The sequence below is a fragment of the Osmia bicornis genome, chromosome 7 (genome assembly GCF_907164935.1).
Source record: "Osmia bicornis bicornis chromosome 7, iOsmBic2.1, whole genome shotgun sequence".
Taxonomy (NCBI): Eukaryota; Metazoa; Arthropoda; class Insecta; order Hymenoptera; family Megachilidae; genus Osmia; species Osmia bicornis.
This window is the reverse complement of record NC_060222.1, coordinates 8363886-8386037: the sequence shown is the minus strand read 5'-3', so window position 1 is coordinate 8386037 and position 22152 is coordinate 8363886. Positions and strand designations below refer to the sequence as shown.

The 22152-nt window shown below is 35.4% G+C and overlaps 1 protein-coding gene across 5 annotated transcripts in view; it reads right to left on the bottom strand.

The window, feature by feature from the left end:
• Nucleotides 1-2752: 2752 nt before the first annotated feature.
• Nucleotides 2753-22152, bottom strand: part of LOC114879648 (soluble guanylate cyclase 89Da-like) — a 110003-nt gene continuing 90603 nt past the window's right edge. For 4 of the 5 annotated variants that reach the window (XM_029194749.2, XM_029194750.2, XM_046286581.1 and 1 more), the window contains 3 exons: nt 18807-18916; nt 4283-4372; nt 2753-3277 (listed from right to left, as the gene is read on the bottom strand). In XM_029194749.2, the coding sequence (XP_029050582.1) occupies nt 3173-3277; nt 4283-4372; nt 18807-18916 (305 nt within the window). In that variant the 3' untranslated portion in view covers nt 2753-3172. Of the gene's footprint in view, nt 3278-4282; nt 4373-9356; nt 9425-18806; nt 18917-22152 lie in introns of those variants that run through there. The other variant, XM_029194752.2, reaches the window with a different exon arrangement.

The following is a 22152-nucleotide window of genomic DNA, read 5'->3' as shown; positions in this document are numbered from 1 at the left end:
CTCAAAATTCTAATTTTGAAGATATTAATATTAAAATTATTTAAAAAAATATTGATATAACTTTCAATTATTAATGTATAATTAAGAAATATTAATAGTGAAATCAATTTTCCTGAACCTATCGTGCTCGATACTGTACATATATACTATATATCGTTACCATTTATAAATTGATCACTGAAGAAATACATCTTCTAAATTTTAAATGTTAATTTCTAACAGAGCTGAATTTTTTCTACGAATACAGAATTTTCATAGATTTACATGTAAGTATGACACAAAAAATTCGTATTCAATTTAATGACATTTTGTTATGTGTTTATCTATTTATTGTATTTAAATTTGTAACCAATCTATCAAAATTAAAAGTACCTTGTTTGTATGCTTTACAACTTCCTGCCTTATTTATGTACACAAATACATGACAAAGCGATTAGTATTTAAGGCACGTATCTCGCATCTTACGAGACTTGTATCATTAAATATGTGAAAAAGAAAGTTACCAAACTTTCCCTGTTTGTTCCGATACAGAATTTCACTGAAAACTCACGTACAAACATTTTTATAGCATTACTTGCAGAAGACTCTGATTTTTATATTTAAAGAAGTCAAGTACTTTATATGCGTAATCATTGTGACATATCTTAGTGAAATTAAACATAATGTTCATTATTTTTCAGTAATTATGAGTTTGAATATTTCATCCTTTTCACTAACGATAAGTATCGTTTACTCTTTATACTATATAATGATGGCAACTTAATATTTTTTGGACATTTCTCATTTAATTCCATGAGAAACTAATAATGCATTCGTTATACGTAATAATAGAATTATTTGTTCTGCTTTTAAAGTGGTTTAAACATGTTAATTTTTCACAAAAATCTAACTTACATATTTCAAAATCTATTTCATTTTTTTAAACGGAGATACATGTAGTATTTTTATTATATCAATTTCATTATGTACCACAAGATACATTCGTTATCAGTAAAATTCATAAAGATACTTTGTTCAATAACTTCTCCAGTATCTTCTATTTTAAACGTATCATCATTCATAATAAATATAGATAAATTAATATTTCCATGTATCTACTAACTTAATTAGCAGAATATTTTTATAAAGTAAAAAACATTTTCGGTAATAATAAATAGAAATCAGATTTCGGAGGTCTACAAATTTTGTCTGAACCATTTATGTAGTATGTGTATTTTTAAAGCTAAATAAATAGTTACACCTAGATATACAGCTAATTATGTAGATACACCCGCGATCAGATCAGGCTTTCCCAAAGAAAATAGCGATATAGGAGAAGCAGGAATTCTCAAAATTTTAATTTTGGCAATATTAATATTGAAAGTAATTTAGAAACAAAAATAATGCATTTTTCCGTTATTAAATATTCCTAAATTTAGTATATAACTGGAAAGCACAGATAATAAAATAAATATTAAGGAAAAAAAAAATATGAACGTGAGTGGGACTTGAACCTACGAAAATATCTCACACCAGTTTAGCAATCATATGATTAACCACTGGACCACCGGCGATATTGCAAATGTCTTTCCTAGTTTAAGATATAACTCGCGTAACGCACTATCAATTCGGTTTTATTTAGTTTTTGAAATTCTTATTCTGTTTTATTATACGTAAAAGCATTGAACGTTGTTTAACACATTTATTTAATGAAGTTCAGATGAAAATTCGCCGTACAAGTAACTTTGACACGCAAAAAACAGCGGAAAACTCGGTTTTTAATATTTTTAACTATTGCGCATCTGACTAAAAATTCTCAAAAAAACAGAGAATAACAGTATCAGTAATATACAGTGATAAAAAATAATATGAATCCAGATCCGCGACTACTTCCATACAAAATCCCCATTTTTCGGAATTTTTGGGCATTTTTAATTTTTTACAGCTCGGGTTTTCAATCTAAAAATCTGTAAAGCTACTATAATATGTATCTCATGAGTAAAAATATCTCTGATTTTTTTCAGAATTTTTCATGCACAAATATAGGAGAAATTGACCAAAACCTGTTTTACATTTTTGCCCATTACTACCCCCCCAGATGAAATACAGAGCTGAAACTTGGCACATATTGTTTTTTCTTAATAAGCTATCGAATGAGCCATTGCAAATCGAATTTGGTTTAGAGGAACTTTTGATCATTTTATCCGGCTATACCCTTTATCCGCGTAAACGTTTATACGCAAGCGGTGGGAGATCACGGACCTATACATACATGTACATATACACGATTCCCTTTCTTGTACCGTCATTTTTTCCGGGAATATTTATGGAGAGTGATGAGAGGTCGGGGAAAGACGGAAACCCGAGACATCACTATTTTTTCTAGGAAAGCCTGATTTAATCACGAGTGTATGTACACCTTAGCGAATAATAAAGCACTTTTCAGTTCTTTATCACAATCTAAATAAATCTAAATGTTAGTCGCATGAAGCTGTTTAACATCAGTCAGAAGAGAATTTCACCAAAGCATTCACAAAGCGTTCAATAAAATTTAGAATATTTGTGAACAACACTGTTTGAAGAAACAGAAAAAGTCAAGCATGATATGTATTACATTAAGAAAAAAAGAAACAAATATATAAACATTTTATTACGCAAACAGAGAAGAGAACTAAATATTTAAATTCAAGGAATATATTGATAAATACAGAAGGGAAATGATATTTAATTGGTAAAATAAATTAAAATAGAAATAAGAAAGTATATAATAAACTTAGAAAGAAAAAAGAATCATATTATTTATTTTAATTCGAAAGATAAAGCTTATATATTTTTACAGCACATATTTCTCAACTAACAAAATTTAACAAATTTTCTCAGTCAACACTTAACGTTTACGATTAAAAATCAATAAATATACACAAGTCTTTAAATAATTTACAATAAACTACGACAGAGAAACACAGATATGTCTATTAATTGACTTTTACCTTGTTTACTACAAATTTAACGAAATATATAAATATTAACGGAATAGAATACATATATACAACCTCAAATGTATCATTATTAACACATGCGATTGCTCGATAAAAAAAGATTTACTTATAAAAATTGAATATAATATTTACTTGATAAAGTATTAGGAAATACAATGTTCCCATTCATTTAAATCTTCAAAACATCAAACCTACTAAATATCGGTGATTAAGAGTCGTTTGGGTTGAATAACTTCAACTGGTATAATATTTGTTTCTTGCTTGTCAGACAACCAATACGTTTCCATATTGCCTTTTCCCTGTACAGAACGAGTAGGAAATTATAAAACAAATAAATATAGATCTCTGAATTACTGTAGGGAGCCACTGAATTATGAACAGTTGCTCATATCTAGTTATTTTTGATTTTAATGTTTGTCACATAACTTACAGTAGACTCTCCTTATATTGCTGCGGACACAGCTGTAGACCATTTTTTAAGCATCCAAGCGCTTATTTGAAGCGGAGAGGGGAGATAGAAATGTATCATCTTCGTAGGTTATAGGGGTGTAAGAGCGGCATTGGTATTCTTAAAAATCCATGTGAAAGTCAAGTCATTTACTTGACAATATAACGAGAGTTGTACATGGGTAGTATTGAAAATACGCGCTTGGGTAGTGTTTATTGCCTCATAACATACTTGTTAACGCTTTGCCGGCCGCGCATTTATCGAAGCGCCGTTACGCTACCGCCGCGCCGCGCCGGCGGGATTCACGCAAGTACTATATTAGTAGGCAGTGAAAGTCACGCGTACGTGACAGCAGCCGATAACCGTTGGCGAGCAAAAGTCACGCCAGCGTGACAGCGGCAGGCAAAGTGTTAAGTAATGAAATGCAACGTAACGTAGCTTAAAATTACTTCAAACCTCGTCGAATTTCAACTTTTTTAAATCACTTCCTTTATTATATGTATATTTCATGGTTTGCATACAGCTCTGAATACAGCCTTTGATTTTAGGATCATTATGCCTTCTTAATGTTTCTAATAAGGATTTATTTAGTAGGATTTTCTCTTTGATATACTTGTGATTTTAGGAGGGCCTAGATATTCTGGATAAGATTCAAAGTATGATAAAAATAAAAAAGATTCTTGTAGAAGTATAAAAGGAGTGTTAATGAAAATATTCCAATCGTACTATACTACACTTTTCTCTTAAATAGACCAGTTAGTAATTAATAATAAAGAAATGGAAATATGATTTGTTAAAGATTTGCAAGTGTTCATAATTCAATGGCACCGTATTCTAGATCCGTTACTATACAAACCTTGACCCAAACTAATCCACGAGATTCAACGTGATAACGGTCTTGGGGTAACAGTGTTTTAGTATCGGCTGAAATGTGTATCCTCCCTGGCTGCATTAAGAAAAGAATAAAAAAACATTTTACACAATGTAAATCGATGATTTATGAATCTAGTAAAAAATAAAATAGTAGGTACTACATATATCTTAAAATTAGTCAAATCATTTAATGAAAATATTACGGAAATTTCAGTATTATTTAAAAATTTAATACTAAAAGTGAAAATGCAATTTTTACTATAATTATGGAAAAATGTTCAATAGGCCGCAGAGGTATTCACCCACCCTTTAAAACAGAATAAGTGCGTTTCTTAACATAACAGTTAAAATACTGAAGATCGTTTTCTATGATTTTTCTTTCAGACAATGAGTTATAACCGTACATTTGTACAGTGACATAGTATAGTACAAATATAAATTTTTCGAAAGAGCATGGGAAGTATAGCGATGGTAAGTGCTATCCCCTCTTTTCTATCTTGCTGGAGTGCGTGCGTGAGTCCCTTCTTTCGAACACCAGATCGAAGGAGCTCATTGTCAGTGTCGATTAGGGACGCTCGATTCACCGGAAAGAATCGATTCTCGAATCGATTCCTTTAAAAAATCGAAACCAAAGAATCGATTTGAAAAAAATGGCCTTTATTTGTTTCCTTTTTTATTTTCATTTTTATAAACAAACTATCCCATACGATTCTTTTGTGCGGCATTGATTATTGTAAAGAATCGATTTTTTATTTTTTTATATTTTGTGCTCTTACACCAAAAGCAGGCGCACCACATTGTTTATATTTTAATCATTATTCTTATACTTTTTTTCGGAGTGAATGTGTTTTTATGGATTAGAAAAATCGATCCTTCTAAAAATTCCGAAAAGTCGATATAAAAAGTGAGAATTAATTTCCTAGAGAGCAAAAAATCGATCTTCGATTCTTATATGAAAGAATCGATTCTGGGGAAAATCGAATACCAAAAAATCGATTTTTTTAACGAAAGAATTGAATCGGAATCGAACATCCCTAGTATCGATCCAGCGATCGACACTTTGGTCTCTGTGGGACGGATGCCTTTACACACGGCCCTCCTCCTGGAGAATACCGTCTTTAGATTGCGACCCAGCAAGTTGTGACTGGGGTCGAATTCGAGCACTTCCCTTTCATCTTGTAGTTGGCCGTCTGCCTTGGGACTCAGCACCCTCGACGGATAGCTCTATACAGACACATCCAAAACATAGTTAATTCCTGGGTAAAACACCCGGTCGAGTCAACGTAATTTTACTTGTGTTCTGGCAATTTTCGGATTGCAGTTTGGAGGACTGTGATCACGCTCTTGGTTGGCATTAATTCTTCCTTTAGTGCGCATCGCACGACAGGAAGAACGTTGACGGATTCCGGCTAATCCATAGGTAAATCGGTTACTTTCAAATTCACGTATCTTAATCTGCAAAGGAGTCGAGGGTCGGGACTTAGTGCGCGACTTTCTCATCCTTTGATTGTGGTTAAGATCGTGGAGCCAGTGCCCCCGTCGATCTGAGGTTCGCAGGTGGAAACACCTCGCAGAACCGGAAGTATCCTCGGATTCCGCTAGCTTGCAATTCTGCGATTTGAGAGGCGCTATGAGAAAATAGCTCACGAAACAGTTAGTAAAATCCAACGTCGTTGACACCGTTGGTGTCCTTCAGCCAACGCGCTCCACAAAAACGCGACTCTCTCTCGTGTCGCGTGTTTGTGTATGTCTAGTAAGCGAACTGAGCGTAGAAAAACTCGTCCTTGGCGATAGACGTTTGAACTGTACACGACCAACGGAATTCTGTCTACCTCTTTTTGCATTCCGATCTGCATCGTGACATTCCATTTGGTTATATTATATTTTCTTATATTATATTATATTATATTATAATTTCCGGTTCATAAAGCGCGTTTATTCAACCAGTCATTTTACCGTTAATTTATAAGAAGTGTGAGTTTTTTTGGTTGCATTATAGTCGCTCGATTGGTTGAACTATATTTCCGTTTCTATTTTCTTCTCCTTTTTCTGTCTTCCGTTTGTATTCGATCTGCGTGCCATGTATGAAGGAGTTTGGCAAACCATCTAGTCAATTTCACCGTGTATTACATTTACTAATAAGCGCGTCTACATAACATCTAGTCGAAGTCAACTTGCGTTCCATTGATTGTGAAATGCGTCAATTGCGAGAATATCAGCGGTGTTTCTACCACTCTGTGATAGGCTACTCAGCCCATATTATTCACTGCTTATTTCTGAATAAAGCGATATTTTGTTACACCGCACCAACGTCTCAAAAATATAAACGTTACAGAGTGTGTAATGAAAATTTTTAAAATACCTTTTGTAAATTTGAGTAACTTTGTATAGATGTTGAAAAACGTGTAGCGTATAGCTGTGACTTTTATATAATACGTGTTTTTGCGGTATAGACTTTAATGGAAGTAACATGAGTGCTGTAGGTTTGGTAGGGTTGGAACACTATGTGCTTTTCCACTTGAATGCATTCTCCCATAGTAAGTGTATAATGGAATTTTATAGTGTGACTTTTCAATTTGATGCGTCTCAGATAATAATATTACGTCTATTTTATTACGGGAGATAAATTATTTCATTTGTAACAACTGCTGCTGTAAACCATTACAATTCCACTGCACTATGGACATCATTGGGAATTCTTCTTTTGCAGCGTGATAAATTCTATTAGAAGTGCAGTATTATTAACATTTGTTATCACTGTTGCTTAATTAAATATTACCCTTCGATTTTCCTTTTTTAATTACTTTAAATAATTTTGGCAAATGAAATTATCGCGGAAACAAGTCTTGCAGAGTAAACGCCGAATATACATGAAACAGTACGGTTTTAGCAACAAAAATCGTTAGCAATGAAAAAATGCAAAATGTTTTTTTAACGGGACCAATCCGGAGATATATCCTACAAGATGCAAAAAGTTTCGTTCCGACTGGTCCAACCGTCTCGGAGTAACTTTTTTTTTTTTTTATTAAGCATTTGAAACCGCATACGAGGTTTATTTCTGCTGTACATAATTTTACATTTGCAAACCAAGTTTTACATTTTGCGATAACTAATTTTAACTCGTTAAAGTTGGAAGAAACATGGGGTTATACAAACGCAGATTAACTTAAATCGAATGAGAAAACAATTGAACCATAGGATCGAAACTTAAGTAACTAAATGTACAGGTTACAATTTTTTAAAAACGAGAAGATGCAGAGGCAGGCTCTAATATCCGGCTTTGCAATAAGCATTTCTATGCTAAGTGGTAGACCGTAGGAGAGTTTTTTCAAAGATACAATTAATTTACTCCTTTGAGGATCATATAGCTGGCATTGCCATATTATATGATTTAAATTTTCGCTGGCAGCGTTACATTTGCATGTGGGATCGTTTATGAAATTGATACGTGCTAGACGATTACATAAATATTTGGCGCGGTCGCTCAGAAAAGTTAATTATGATTGAGCCAGCAAAATGTTAGTGGGAGTGCTTTTCCGGAAGCCCAGAGCTGCCCTAATTGCCGAAAATTGGATCCTTTCAAGTTTTCCAACCAAGCTTTTGCGTGAGGGAAAATACATGTAGCAACCATAATCAATGATGGATCGAACCAAGCTCTTGTAAAAAGTTAATAAAGTATCAGGGTGAGAACCTCACCAGGTACCGCAAAGGAATTTAATTATATTAAGAGCTTTGTAGCATCTCTTCTGTACAAGGCTAGTGTGATTCGAGAACGACAAGTTATAGTCGAATACAATTCCCAAAAAAGGAACAGAGGCACTCGATTTTATTTTGAAATCATCCAATTTTATTTCAGTGCAGCCTGGCAATATTCTTTTATTATTAAAATGAATAAATGTAGTTTTACTTGGCGTGAGTTCTAAACCTAGTACCAAGAGGTTCTTTTTTATTTTCAGTATAGCGTTTTCTAGCATTTTTATACCCCTTTTAGTTGCTGCGCATTTCACAAAGACCGCAATGTCATCCGCGAACTGAGAAATAAAGACGGTCTTGGAAACATCGTCAGTTATGTTTGCTACATACAATAAATAAAGAAGAGGACTTAATACGCCTCCTTGAGGGACCCCCTTGTGGACTAGTCTTGGAGTGTTTTCCATGGAATCAATGAAAATTATCCTTTCATGTGTAAGGAACTTAATAAACTGGATCAAAGTTTTGGGGCACCCAAGCGGGGCTAATTTAGAAAGCAAGATGTCAATATTAACATTGTCAAAAGCTCCCTGAACGTCCAGAAAAGCGGCTAATATATTCTTTTTTTCTGAGAAGGCTTCGTCAACTTTTAAGGTGAGGTTGATCAGGTTATCGGCGCATGATTTGCCTTTCCTGAATCCGTTTTGACTTATAGGAATGAAATTGTTATATTCGGCCCACCATTGCAGCCTATTTTTAAGCATGGTTTCAAATAATTTGCATAGGCAGGATGTTAATGAAATAGGGCGAAGGCTTTCACCATTAGCTTTATTTATAAAATGGACAAGCGAGTGCTTCCAATTCTCTGGATATTTGTTCCTTAGGTACATTTCATTAAAGATATCAACTAAGAGCAGTTTATAATTAATCGGAAAATTTTGAATGATTTCAAAATCAATACCATCCATACCCGGGGATGATTTTACATTTTTTGAATTTAGAGCTACGTTGAATTCCAAGAAGTCAAAAGGAGTATCGAGAAAAGAATTTTGGTGGGTAGCAGTCAGCCAATCAGGATCTGTTTGTACCCAGGGAGGGCTTATTTTATTGAGCGCGGTTTCAACTTTGTGGTGAAGTTGTAAATTTTCGGCCGAGTGTTGAGGACCCAACTGTTTTTAAAAATTTTGCACTTGCTCCAGACGAATTTCGCGTCAGTATGAAAATTTATGTTTTCGGCAAATTTTTTGAAACATTCCTTTTTTTTAAGTTTGAAGGTACGTTTAGCTAATGCAGAATATTTCTTATAATTTATTCCAATACGTATGATGCGCGTTGAAATCACCAACAAGGATACAATTCTTTTTGTTCTTGACATTTTCTGCTAAAGTGTTCCATTATTCCTGGGAAAGAGTAAGGCCTGGGACTCTGTAACAAACTAATAAGTCGATACACGAATTTACGTTATTGATACGGATACCGCATAATTCAACAGACTCGTCTGGACTCACGATGTCACTTATTTTTAAAAAAGCTAGGTTTTTGCGAATTAGGAATAGAATGCCTCCACCTCTCGAGTGGACTCTGTCCTTTCTAAAAATCAGGAAGCCTGAATAGCGGATAGTATTGTTCGGTACAAGCCACGATTCTACGCAGATGAAAATGGCAATCTCCTTTAAGGTACTTTCAACTTCGAGTCTTCGTTGCATAAAACTTCTTGCGTTCCAGAAAACAATCCTTAACCCGTTACCGCACACTTTTAATTTGACGATCGTGCTCTGAAATACATTTTTTTTTTCAATCGTTTATGACTGCCAGATGAAATTGAGTGTAAGTTGTATGTTTGGAAGTGAAAATTATCACATTTGGCCACAGATTTTCCAAAAAAACTCGCGACGGCTATAACCGTCATTTGCTCATCATGTCCTTTTTTCTCTTCCCGGAGCAAATGACGGCTATGACCGTCGCGTCGTGACGACTGTACGGCATTTGCTTTATTAATTCAAAATGATTCCTATGAATAAAAGAGAGTAAATAGATGTAAACTTAACACAAGAAAATCAGTTTGAAACAAAATTATCATTTGTAATTTATTTTGCTTATAAAATAGTAAAAATGTAAAGCATGAGAAAACGCATAAAAGAACAATTAATATGCTGTCTGGCATGCTATACCTTTTTTTTCGATGTATTACTCAATAATTAACAAGTGTATGTGTTAGTACACTTCGTACTAACGCTGTTCTTTTTTTTATTGATTAAAATGTGCACGACGGCTATAGCCGTCGTTTGCCAAAGATCGGACGGCTATAGCCGTCATTTGCGGCAACGGGTTAAGCAGGAAGGATTAGATTTTGCGTTAATATCCATAGTTAAAGGTGAGTACTCGGTTTTAGAGCTAGGCTGCGGTATCTCATCTGTAGAGCTGGTGTCGTCGCTTGAACTAAAGTTCGGACTAGTATTGTTGAGACGTTTTATTATTCTGTTGATGCGGCTTTTAAGATTACAATCAGTGGTAAAGTCATGAACATCTGGGAGCATAGATATCAGTGCTGGGATATCATCGGTGAAAATCAGAGCAGTTTTCAAGATATTGGCATTCCCGTAAGACGCGAACAGAAATTCCGTGATCATTGCAATGGACAAAGGATATTTATCGGTTGTAATTGAGCTGCTACATCATTTATAGAGATTCCTCTGTTCATAAATTTCTTGATTTTTTTTGGAGCTTCTCTTTGTTTGTTTTTTGTGATAGAAGACGGTAATTGCTCACTGGGCGTGTTAGTAAGACTGCTTGATGACAAAGAGCTGGATAGAGGCCTTTTCGTTCCTGAGAGAGGAAGCTTAAAGAGTAGAGAGTCGGAAGTGCGGGGAGAAATTTCCAATTGAGACGGCTGTGACGAGAGATCAACAACGGTGTTTATTTCAGTAGTAGGATATTCCCGTAAGACATTTGAAAAGTGCGAGGTAGAGACGGGAGCGTTTACCGAATGAGACGTATTGTCAATGGAATGTACATTCTTAATCGTTTTCTTATTGCCGGTAGTTGGATTAGAGTCTCTCGTATATTGCTTGCCGCTTGTTGATGGGCCAAAATTTTCCAAGGTGCTGGATTCCGAGGGAACGACACTGGTTGCGTTTTCATTTGAGTCCATATAACTAGGGCAATGCTTTGCAATATGGCCTTCTGTTTTACATAAAAAGCATTTCAACACGTCGGTACTACGATAAACATAGTAAGTAGTCTCATCAAAGACAATTTTGATAAACTCTGGTAATTTTTGGACATCATTAGGGTTAATGTAGGTTTGTCTTTAATTATAGTATCTTTCAAAGTTGTAATAGGAGCACTACGTTTGATATTGAGACTGTCAATTTTGTCTTCAATGACGTGATGAGAATTGGAGGGGCCACGTTGGAGATAATGACTCTCTGCTGTTTCGAAATTAGAGGTCTAATGGTGACATGTTCTTTTCCTATTTTAAGGAATTCGTGTTTGTCAGTAATATCATTTACCAAGTCTTTACTGGACAAATACAAACAGACTCAGTTGTGAGAGATTCTGGATGAGTACAGAGTGTTTTTGGGATGAACAATGTCGCCTACTGCTACAGTGTAATCCGTTAGATTTAAGCCCTCGACACAATCCAATATTAGCCCTTGGTCTCGTTTCGGAAAATGGTTCTTCTGAGCAACTGCGGCATAACTCATACTATTAGCACTTTTAACAACGAGGTTGGGAACTTCACTTAAGGTTGAACTGAAACTTGAACTATTAAGCTGATGGCTTTTTGCTAAAAAAGCCATTGTAAAATCACTCACGTGATTTTCCACTCGCGTTTAGGCGGTGTTCACATATAAGGGCGAGAGCCCCGCGCAAGGTAACACGCGGTGTACGAGCAATTAGAATATATCGGAGAGCTAGTAAACACGTCTACTCTCGATGAAAGTTCAGAGCGAACTTCCGTCTCGGAGTAATCGAGGAACATACATAAAAAAAAAAAATAAATAAATATACTGATCGAATTGAGTAACCGCCTCCTTTTTCGAAGTCGGTTAAAAAATGATTTGTTAGGTAATAGAATAGAATATTCGACGAGAGGATTAGACCTCAATTCAAGTTTGCTTTCAAACAGTATACATTTTTTCAAATCAATAGATCTTTACCTGTAATAAGACCCAAGGAATCATTACATCCTATCTAGTAATTTGGTTTATTAGTCACATCTGGTTGCCAGAACCCTTAACCTTAGCAGTAGAGTCTTTGTTTGCAGTTTTCTACTCATGTCGAGGTATTGCCTAGTTTTATTGCTCGCTACGCTCACTGAGTACACGCGGACCCACCGCGTACGTCACTAAGGCACCCCTGACAATGAATAAGAAATATTTTCCGCCTCCACAAAAATCAGGCCAAAAGGAATGGCTCATCCGAAAATTGTACTCCTTGCCTAGAATATAAAAACCTGAAGCAAGTTCCCTAATTAGACATTCTCGTGGAGACACTCTCTTGAAACAACTCACACACTCTCCAAAGGTTTATCAAATAAAGTAGAAATACAGTAATAGTTCTCACATCAAGTGCATTCATTTTTATCCGACTTCGAAAAGGAGGATACTCAATTCGATCAGTATATTTTTTTTTTCCTGGCTTTGTTCACCGATTACTCCGAGATGGATGGACCAATCGGAATGAAATCTTTTGCGTCTTATAGGATATGTCTTCCGATTGGTCCCGTTATAAAAACATTTCCCATTTTTTTATTTCGAACGGTTTTCATTATTGCAAAATACGTTCTGGTTCAAGGAATGCACCGATTGCGATGAAAGTTTTCACATTTCGTAGATCATTCCACGATGATTCCATTTCCCAAAATTTATGTAACTTCTTATTGTTAATAACTATTGTTATTATAATAAAAAGCCTATTCTTTAGGGTTACCCTCCAAGGAATATACCGATCGCGATTTTTCAAAGTTGTCCCTGCAAGTAAACTTCGAATACTGCTCGTTCCACTAAGAAGTGTGAAATAAAATAATTTTTAACAAAAAAAAATCCGACTTCGAAATGCACTAAAAAGTATAAAATAATTTCTATTTCATTTATATCTGTATTCCACAGCTATTAATACAATCTACTTAATCGTTAAATAGGATACTAAATATATTTCAACCTTTTCGGAGGCGGCGCAAAATTAAAAGTACCTGACTGTACGATCCTGCCAATAACGATTTGATTGCGGTATGGCAAACTTGGTAATTAATTAGTCGTAAGAAAACATATTCGAAACGTTATAGATACGGCAGAAAACATTTGTAATTGTAGCGATTGTATCAAAAGTTGGTAGCACTTCTGATGTACATGGATACTGCATTTCACGAGAGACCATACTTAACTTGTGCAGCTCACTAGGTCTAGGGAGATTTTTAATAACGTGTGAGATTCCCCTCTACAGCTTGCTTCTTAATTTGCGATTAAATAAATTGTGGACAAAAATATATTACGTACGATAATTGATAAGGGATGATGATATGGTAAAGATACGCGATATAATGAAATTCCTATTATTTTTCAAAGAAAAAATTATGTGTTTAATTTTACGCCGCCTCCGAAAAGGTTGAAATATATTTAGTATCCTATTTAACGATTAAGTAGATTGTATTAATAGCTGTGGAATACAGATATAAATGAAATAGAAATTATTTTATACTTTTTAGTGCATTTCGAAGTCGGATTTTTTTTTTGTTAAAAATTATGGCTTATCTCGGGATTAGTACCACACTCCGATTGTGTTCAAACTTCATACACTTATATGTTAGGTTAGTGGTAACGTAAATATAAAGTTTCAACGTGCGGATACTTTAACGTGCCGAGATATAGAAAATCGCGAAAATCGATCTTTTTCACCTTTTCTGGACATTCTCTTCAAAAAAACCAAGAAACTAGCTTAACCTAATCGAACTAATAAAAGAAAAGTAAGGTTAGGTTAGGTTAGGGTTAGATTAAGTCGGGTGGCCGGGGCTGGAGCCCCGGTCGCCAATTCACGCGGCTTGTGGTGCCGCCGCCGTCGGGCGTGGCCCCGGGCGTCGGCGGAGTTGGCACGTAGCGGGAGGCTCAAAGGTTAGACTCTCCGCCGAGATAGAGCCCCTATAATCCCAGTGTAGGTCACCGTGGAGGTTTTAGTGGGTAAAAATCCCACACTACCTCCGGCACCTCCCAATGGGGCTGGAGGTGTCTTTTCGAACATTTCCTCCACGTGAAGCATAAACGGTTGGGGTAGGCCTTTTTTTTTAAATTTAAACCATAAATTCGGTTAAGGAAGCGAGAAAACTCGATATACCACAACTTCGCACATTGGCATTTTCGCACGTTGAGACTTCATATTTTAGTTAGTTATACCCTAAACACTCTCTACCTACAGTTTGAACAAAATCCAAGTGTGGTACTATTCCGAAGTCTTACCAAAATTATTACATACAGTCCACTTATAGTTCAGAACATTGAACTTCACAGCAACGTTCAATCGTCACAAAATATTGTCGACGCTGCGGTGCATATACATGATTCGTATTGTATTATACAGCGTGGTCCACGCAACGTGTACACCTTTATAACTTCCAAAATATGCGTTGCACGAAAAGGTGTTATATACCAAAGTTACATAGTTTAAAAGGGTACACTATATAGTGTGTTAATTTTTTTGGTAAATATTTAGAATAAGGGAGCCACCTCCGATTTCGATCACCTTGAAATATGTTGTGAAGGACGTCATTCTGAACAACTTTTTCCTATACATATGATAGTCGGACCCTTTTAGTTTTCGAGATACTTGAGAAAATAGTTATATTAAGGCTAGATAAATTTTCGACAGCATTTTGCGTTCAATAAAGTGCCTTGTGTGTACATACATATATCTTGTTTATGTTTCTTACTAAAGTCATTGACTCAATGTCCAAAGTTATCAGTGAACTTGACATTTCTTGTATTTCATGAACAGTATACGACTAACCATTGTAACGTACAGTTATATAAATATCAATGCTCTAAAATGAAATTCTACGAGTTTCTAACTCGAACCTCAAAACGCGACGAATTATTGAACTATATGTATTCTAAAAATGTTATTCGTCAAACAATCAAATGTCCACAATGTGGAAGTATTTTAGAATTAAAGTGTTTAGAGTCATTATGTTTTCATTGTTCTAATCATTATTATGAACAAATAACGGGCCGTAAAAGAAAACGATTAACATGCAATTTTAAAATCAGTGCATTACATAGGACCTGGTTCTCAAAAGCAAATTTAGATATTGTTGTAGCTTGTCGATTAATTTGCTATATTTTAATGATGAATACTCCTAGGCAAAAATTTCTCGAAGTAGAACTTAATATTTCATCTTCTACAGCAGGTAACTGGACTAATTTCTGTCGAGAGGTAATTAATTAAATACCTATTATTATTAACACTGGTTTATGAACTTATTTTATTAATAATCTTTCAGCTTATGTATGAATGGTTAATAAAAGACGAAAATCAAATTGGTGGGGATGGAATAGTCGCGGAGATTGACGAGGCAAAAGGTCGCCGAACGAGTCGAGGACGAGTCATACAAGGACAGTGGATTTTCGGTGCTATTGAACGACACTCAAAGAAGTTTTTTGTTATGCCAATAGCGTCTCGCAAAACGGAGGTACTGTTACCTCTTATATCGAGGAACATTGCTCCAATAATTTATAGCGACTGTTGGAAGGCGTATGCACAAATAAATAAATATGTGTACAAACATTGCACTGTAAATCACTCTGCAAATTTTATTGATCCAGATAAAGCGGTACATACACAACATATTGAAAGACTGTGGAGAGAAATTCGAAGAAATATTCCTGTGTACGGTCGCAAAGAATATCATTTTAATCATTACCTAGCAGAGTTCATATTTTTTAAAAATTTCATTTTTCTGAAAAATTAGATGCATTTTTTAAAATAATGTATCCCTTGAATGAAAGTCTAAATGAATAAATGACTAATATGTGCTCCATTTAGCATTTGACTGTATTAAGCTTATACTTACATATACTATCCGTTCATTAACACCCACTTGTGTTTTCGAAGGGATAAAAAAAGTCCGTTCCAAAGGGGTTTGGGATTATTGTCGTCGTGGGTGGGAGGGGGGGAGGGGGGGGAGGGGGGAGCCCCCAAAAACAATAGACGAGATTCTAGTTGTGATTTATTCACTCTTGGAAATATTTACAGTAAAGCGCGTTATTTTCTTAAATATCTCGAAAACTAAGAGAGTCCGACTATTATATGTATAGGAAAAAGTTGTTCAAAATGACGACCTTGACAACATATTTCAAGGTGATCGAAATCGGAAATGGCTTCCTTATTCTAAATATTTACCATTTTTTTTACAAGTGGAGACGTTTCGGAGATTTGAAGGACAACTTTGTTTTTTTAAATAGAATACTATATTTTTTATACAAAAATGTGGTAGAGTATCGAATTCTGAATAAAAAAGTATTGACCTTTATTAGCCCTAAACCTAATAGGTAACGAGTCACTTCACGAGAATTTCCCTTTATATTTCACGTAATATCAAGTTGGAGATTCAACCTTACCACAGATTTCCGCAGGACAACGATGTTTACGTGACAGTGTTTATCAACACCGCAACATCTATCATGATCCGCAATCTTCTATCATGTTCGTGATCTAGTATTGAAGTTACCTTCGGTGTTTGTGTGTAATTACCAGGCAGATAAAAACAAAAATGAAATTTTGCAATGGCGAAAAAGTTGATATGCTTTTAGTTTATGGTGAGTGCCACACAAATGCAATAAGAGCCAAAGCTATGTATGCCGAAAAGTATCCTGAACGAAATCAGCCATCTCGAGCCATATTTGAGAGAATGTGTGAATCGCTTCGACGAACCGGAAGTTTTAATGTTACTAAACGTAACGTAACGAAACCTGCTACTTCTGATGAAAATACGATTGGGGTCCTAGCAACGATAACAGAAACCTCCATATTAGTACACGGCAGATTTCACGAGGATCTGGAATTAGCAAAACAAGTGTACTACGAATTCTTCATAAAGAAAAACATCATCCCTATCACCTAGCACTTCATCAGGAGCTCCATTGAACGGATTATGAAAACCGCATTCGGTTTTGCCAGTGGTTCCTGCATCAAATGAACAATGATAATTTTTTTTACAAAAAGTGTTGTTCACTGATGAAGCAATGTTTACCAATTGCAGGCAGATTAATTTGAAAAATATGCACTATTGGGCATCAGAAAATCCTCACTGGATGAGAGAAGTCGACCACCAACGTCAATGGAGCGTTAATTTGTGGTGTGGAATACTGGGCAATCAATTGATTGGACCATATTTTATTGATGATCGACTAACAGGACAAAAGGATGCTAACTTTTTAAATGATACTTTACCATCTCTATTAGACAATGTACCATTAAATATTCGTCAACAAATCTGGTACTAACATGATGGTTGCCCTGCACATTATGCACTCAATGTAAGACAAGTTCTCGATAGAAAATTTCCCAATCGATGGATTGGTCGTGGCGGACAATTTCCGTGGCCTTCACCCTCGCCAGACCTTACTCCTTTAGACTATTTTCTGTGAGGCACATTAAAAGATACAGTCCATCGTGAACCACCAACAACACCTGAGAATATGAAACATCGTATTCGTGAAGCATGCATTACACTCATTGTCAGTGCGGATATGATTCAGAATGCAGTTTCTTCACTAGTTAACAAATTTCATCACTGTATTAATGCCAATGGATATCACTTTGAACACTTATGTTAGTTGCGTAGTGATAAGGTTGAATCTCCAATTGATATTACGTGAAGAAAATTTTCAAGAAATAAAGGGAAATTCTCGTGAAATTACTCGTTACCTATTAGGTTTAGGGCTAATAAAGGTCAATACTTTTGTATTCAGAATTCGATACTCTACCACATTTTTGTATAAAAAATATAGTATTCTATTTAAAAAAACAAAATTGTCCTTCAAATCTCCGAAACGCCTTCACCTGTAAAAAAAATTAACACACTACATAGTGTATCCTTTTAAACCATGTAACTTTTGTGTATAACATTTTTTCGTGCAACGCATATTTGGGAAGTTATAAAGGTGCACACGTTGCGTGGACCACCCTGTATATACATACATATTGTAAAACATACAAAACTAAATTATACTAATTTATTTTTTTTTAAGTGCAGTCCATCTAAAAAAAATAACCCGTGAAATCTCGGACGGTATGACTTTGAAATGACCTTCACCTCCATAGCCAATTTAACTTCTGACAGTATTCATTTGTATCTTTGCAAATAAGAAAGTAACTGCGGTTGGTTGAATTTGATAAGGCATTCTATAGATCTATGTGTAAAGTCGGTACTAAAACTTAAAAGTTTTGCAAGCTCAACTTACCTATTTATAAACTTACTTTGTATAAACTTATATAAACTATAGTTAGCCAATTCTGAAACTGAGTTTGTAACTTACTAAAAATACGCATTTCCACGTTCAGTCTGTCTTTATCGATAAAAATTATTTTTATAAAACAGATATTTCAAAATCACTGATCAATTACAGTTGAAAGAAAAAAATAAAAAGAAGAAAGCAGGAAACTGCAATTTTCAAATACCTTCTCAAAATCAACATTTTCTAATAAAAACTTCTTTCTTAATATGATAATGAAGTTCACTGTACTAAATTTTTATTTCACTTCATTGTTGCTATATTATTACTAACTTTCATGGTAAAATTAATAAATGTAAGGAAACTTACTTCACTAGTTGTCTGCATTCTAGAGGCAGTATTCACTGTATCACCAAAAAAGCAGTATCTAGGTACTTTGATGCCAACAACACCTGCTACAGCTGGTCCAGAATGAATTCCTAAGAAAGGGAAAACAAATTCATATATATTTATACTTATTCTTGCTCAATCTTTGGGCATATTTAAGAGAAAAGTATTTTTCACAACATCTTGTAAGTCTTTTCGACGAAAAAGTTCATTCTTCAATTTCGATTTCAACAATACGACCATTATTCGAGCCGACTCTTAAAAATTTCAACTAACAACGGGTAGGCTACATGATCATGGATTTTGACGAACTTCGATATAGTCAATCTACAGGGTGTCCCAGAAAGAGTGTGAGTATTTTAAGGGGATGGTAGCTGGGGTGATTCTGAACATTTTCCTTTGCAAAAATATTGTTTGAAGCTTCGTTTTTGAATTATTAAAGAAAAACACAGGCCAATCAGAACGCGCATAGCGCGCGGGCTCAGGGACGGCAGAGTGCCGAAAGTGTTCGTTCGGGTCAAGCCCAACTTTCGCCGTCTCTGAGCCCGCGCGCTATGCGCGCTCTGATTGGCCAGTAGTTTTCCTTAATAATTCAAAAACAAAGCTTCAAACAACATTTTTGGAAAGGAAAATGTTGTTCAGAATCACTCCAGCTACCACCCCCTTAAAGGATTAACACTTTTTCTGGGACACCCTGTTTATTGAAAATAAGCGGGCAGGTGTCCGAGCGTTTTTTCGAATAGTCCTTAAACATTTGAGAGCCAAGCGATGCGATCGCTTATTCCATTTCAAAAAATGCCACGGAATCGGCTTAGTGGACCCAACTATTTGTACGTTTAAAGGTCGATTTATATTATCCGTTCAGACACGGGCCGTTTCCGATCAGTTAGGTTCTGACAAATATTGTTCTGTGTTATTGAATACGAGTGTTTATATATACCGTGATGGATCGGTTCAGACGCGTTCCGTTTCAGACATAAGACGACCGACATTCTCAAAAAGAATAATTTGACTGAAGCGATACGTGACTGAAACAATCAAAATGCGACCGAACGGACGCTGTCGTATGATATGCATTTGGTTCAGACAAAATCTGACGATAGAACAGACGTGGTGTGAGCAATATATTATAATAATACAGAACGAAAAGTTAATAGAGTTAGTGAGGCATTATACTTTTTTGTATAATCAAGAAGATAAAAATTACAGTGACAATTATAAAAAGGATGTCCATTAATTGTCTAAATAACGTCCAATATTCTCCACTAATCTTTCTTATTTTTAACATTTTATGGGTGCCAAAACGTTGCTTTCTTTTCTTATTTTCTTCCTCTTCATCTAATAGTAAGGCTATGCAGCACAAATATTTTAAAGATAAATGCGAAAACATTTTCGAACGATGGCGATTAACGTTCGCTGCCTGTCGTAGTCGGACGTGAACTGATATAAATACTACATCGTTTTTGTCGGAACCTAACTGATCGGAAACGGCCCGTGTCTGAACGGATAATATAAATCGACCTTAACGCTAATGGCAATACACTGTTAATGTTACGTGATTGAATACCAGTATTTTTGCAAGCTGACTATCTTAGAATGCAAATAATTGGATAATTGAGAAAACTAAAATTAAATGACAGAATTACCGCGCTGCATAACGCATTGTGACATAAGACAGAAGAAACGCGATCGCATCGTATGGCATTTCTCGACCAAATTTTTGCATAAAGCCGTGGCACTCAAATGGTTAATGACAAAGATTTTAGCGTTTAAAGTTTATAACATTTCATTACACGAGATATTTGTCCTAACTAAACACTTTCTTATAATAGCACGCTGTAGTTTAATATGTTATTCTTTGCCTTGTAATCCAGAGGTCCCGGGATCGACCATCCCTCTAATGACAACAAAACTTTTTTGGGCCTGCCATAGATTTCAGTTATTCTTGCGGATGTTATAATACATAAGTAGTAATAAGAACTTCGTCTCGTCGTGCGTACGTGACCTCTACTTTCAAGAACCCTGAAATCGTGCCCTGGCAACTATAATCCATTTATACAGGGTATTCGACAACAGGTGGGCAAAATTTTAAGGGGTGATTCTAGACATCAAAATAAGACGAAAATCAAGAATAACGAAATAGCGTTTGCAGCTTTGCTTTCCAGTAATTAACGTTTAAAAATTCGAGTAAAAAGCGCCTGAAACCTGCAATCCGCCCAGTACCGACGACTGAACGTCAGGTCAGCAGGGGAAGGTACAGTTATAACCAAGAATCGAAGCCGAATGCTACAATACCGAGAAACGGAATAGCACGAAGTAAGCTTCTACTATTCAACGATTCTTGGTTATGACTGTACCTTCCCCTGCTGATCTGACGTTCAGTCGCCGGTGCTGGGCGGATTGCAGGTTTCAGGCGCTTTTTACTCTAATTTTTAAACGGTAATTACTGGAAAACAAAGCCGCAAACGCTATTTCATTATTCTTGATTTTCGTCTTATTTTGATGTCTAGAATCACCCCTTAAAATTTTGCCCACCTGTTGTAGAACACCCTGTATAACTGCCGTACGTATCCAATACTATGCATTTAATTTGCGACATTTCTCGTTTCCTACCCTCATTCTTTAAATGAAACATATGCATTTACCTACAGAAAAACTAATTATACCGGATTATAACTCTCACGAGACCGTTCACTTCTGATCCAAATCATTTCGTATATAACCAGTATTTTATCGGTAATTTGCATTTATTGTTTAAAGCCGGACACCCTTGCATATGTCTGTGAAATTAAAGCCAACGACACTTATACATACATACAGGAAAAAATGTACGTAACAACTGTATGTAAACAATATGTACAACTCATCGATATCGCGTCAAGTATACAGTTATTCCGTAACTATTAATGATACAAAAAAATTGTTGATATGGAAATTGCATGGAAAAAGGGGGCCTATGTTTTGGCCGAAGTAAAAAATCTTTTGCATTATTAGTTTAAGAGATATGATGGTCAAATATATATATTTTTTCAGATCATGTAAGCGGCCCTATTGTTGCAGTAAGTGCCACAGCGGGGGTCTACGCTAGGAACAGCAGACCCAAAGAATAACCGCTGTGGCACTTACCGCAACAATAGGGCCGCTTTTACGATTTGCCACTCAAACCGAGACGTCTCAACTGAAAATCGGGAAATTTGTAAACGTTATATCTTGAAAATTAATTAAAATCGAGTGTATATGTTACCGCTAAAGTGCGAAAGCCGTTAATGTGCACATTACCTAGTTAATCTGCAGATTAACTGATTTGCTCCGTTAATATGCGGAATCA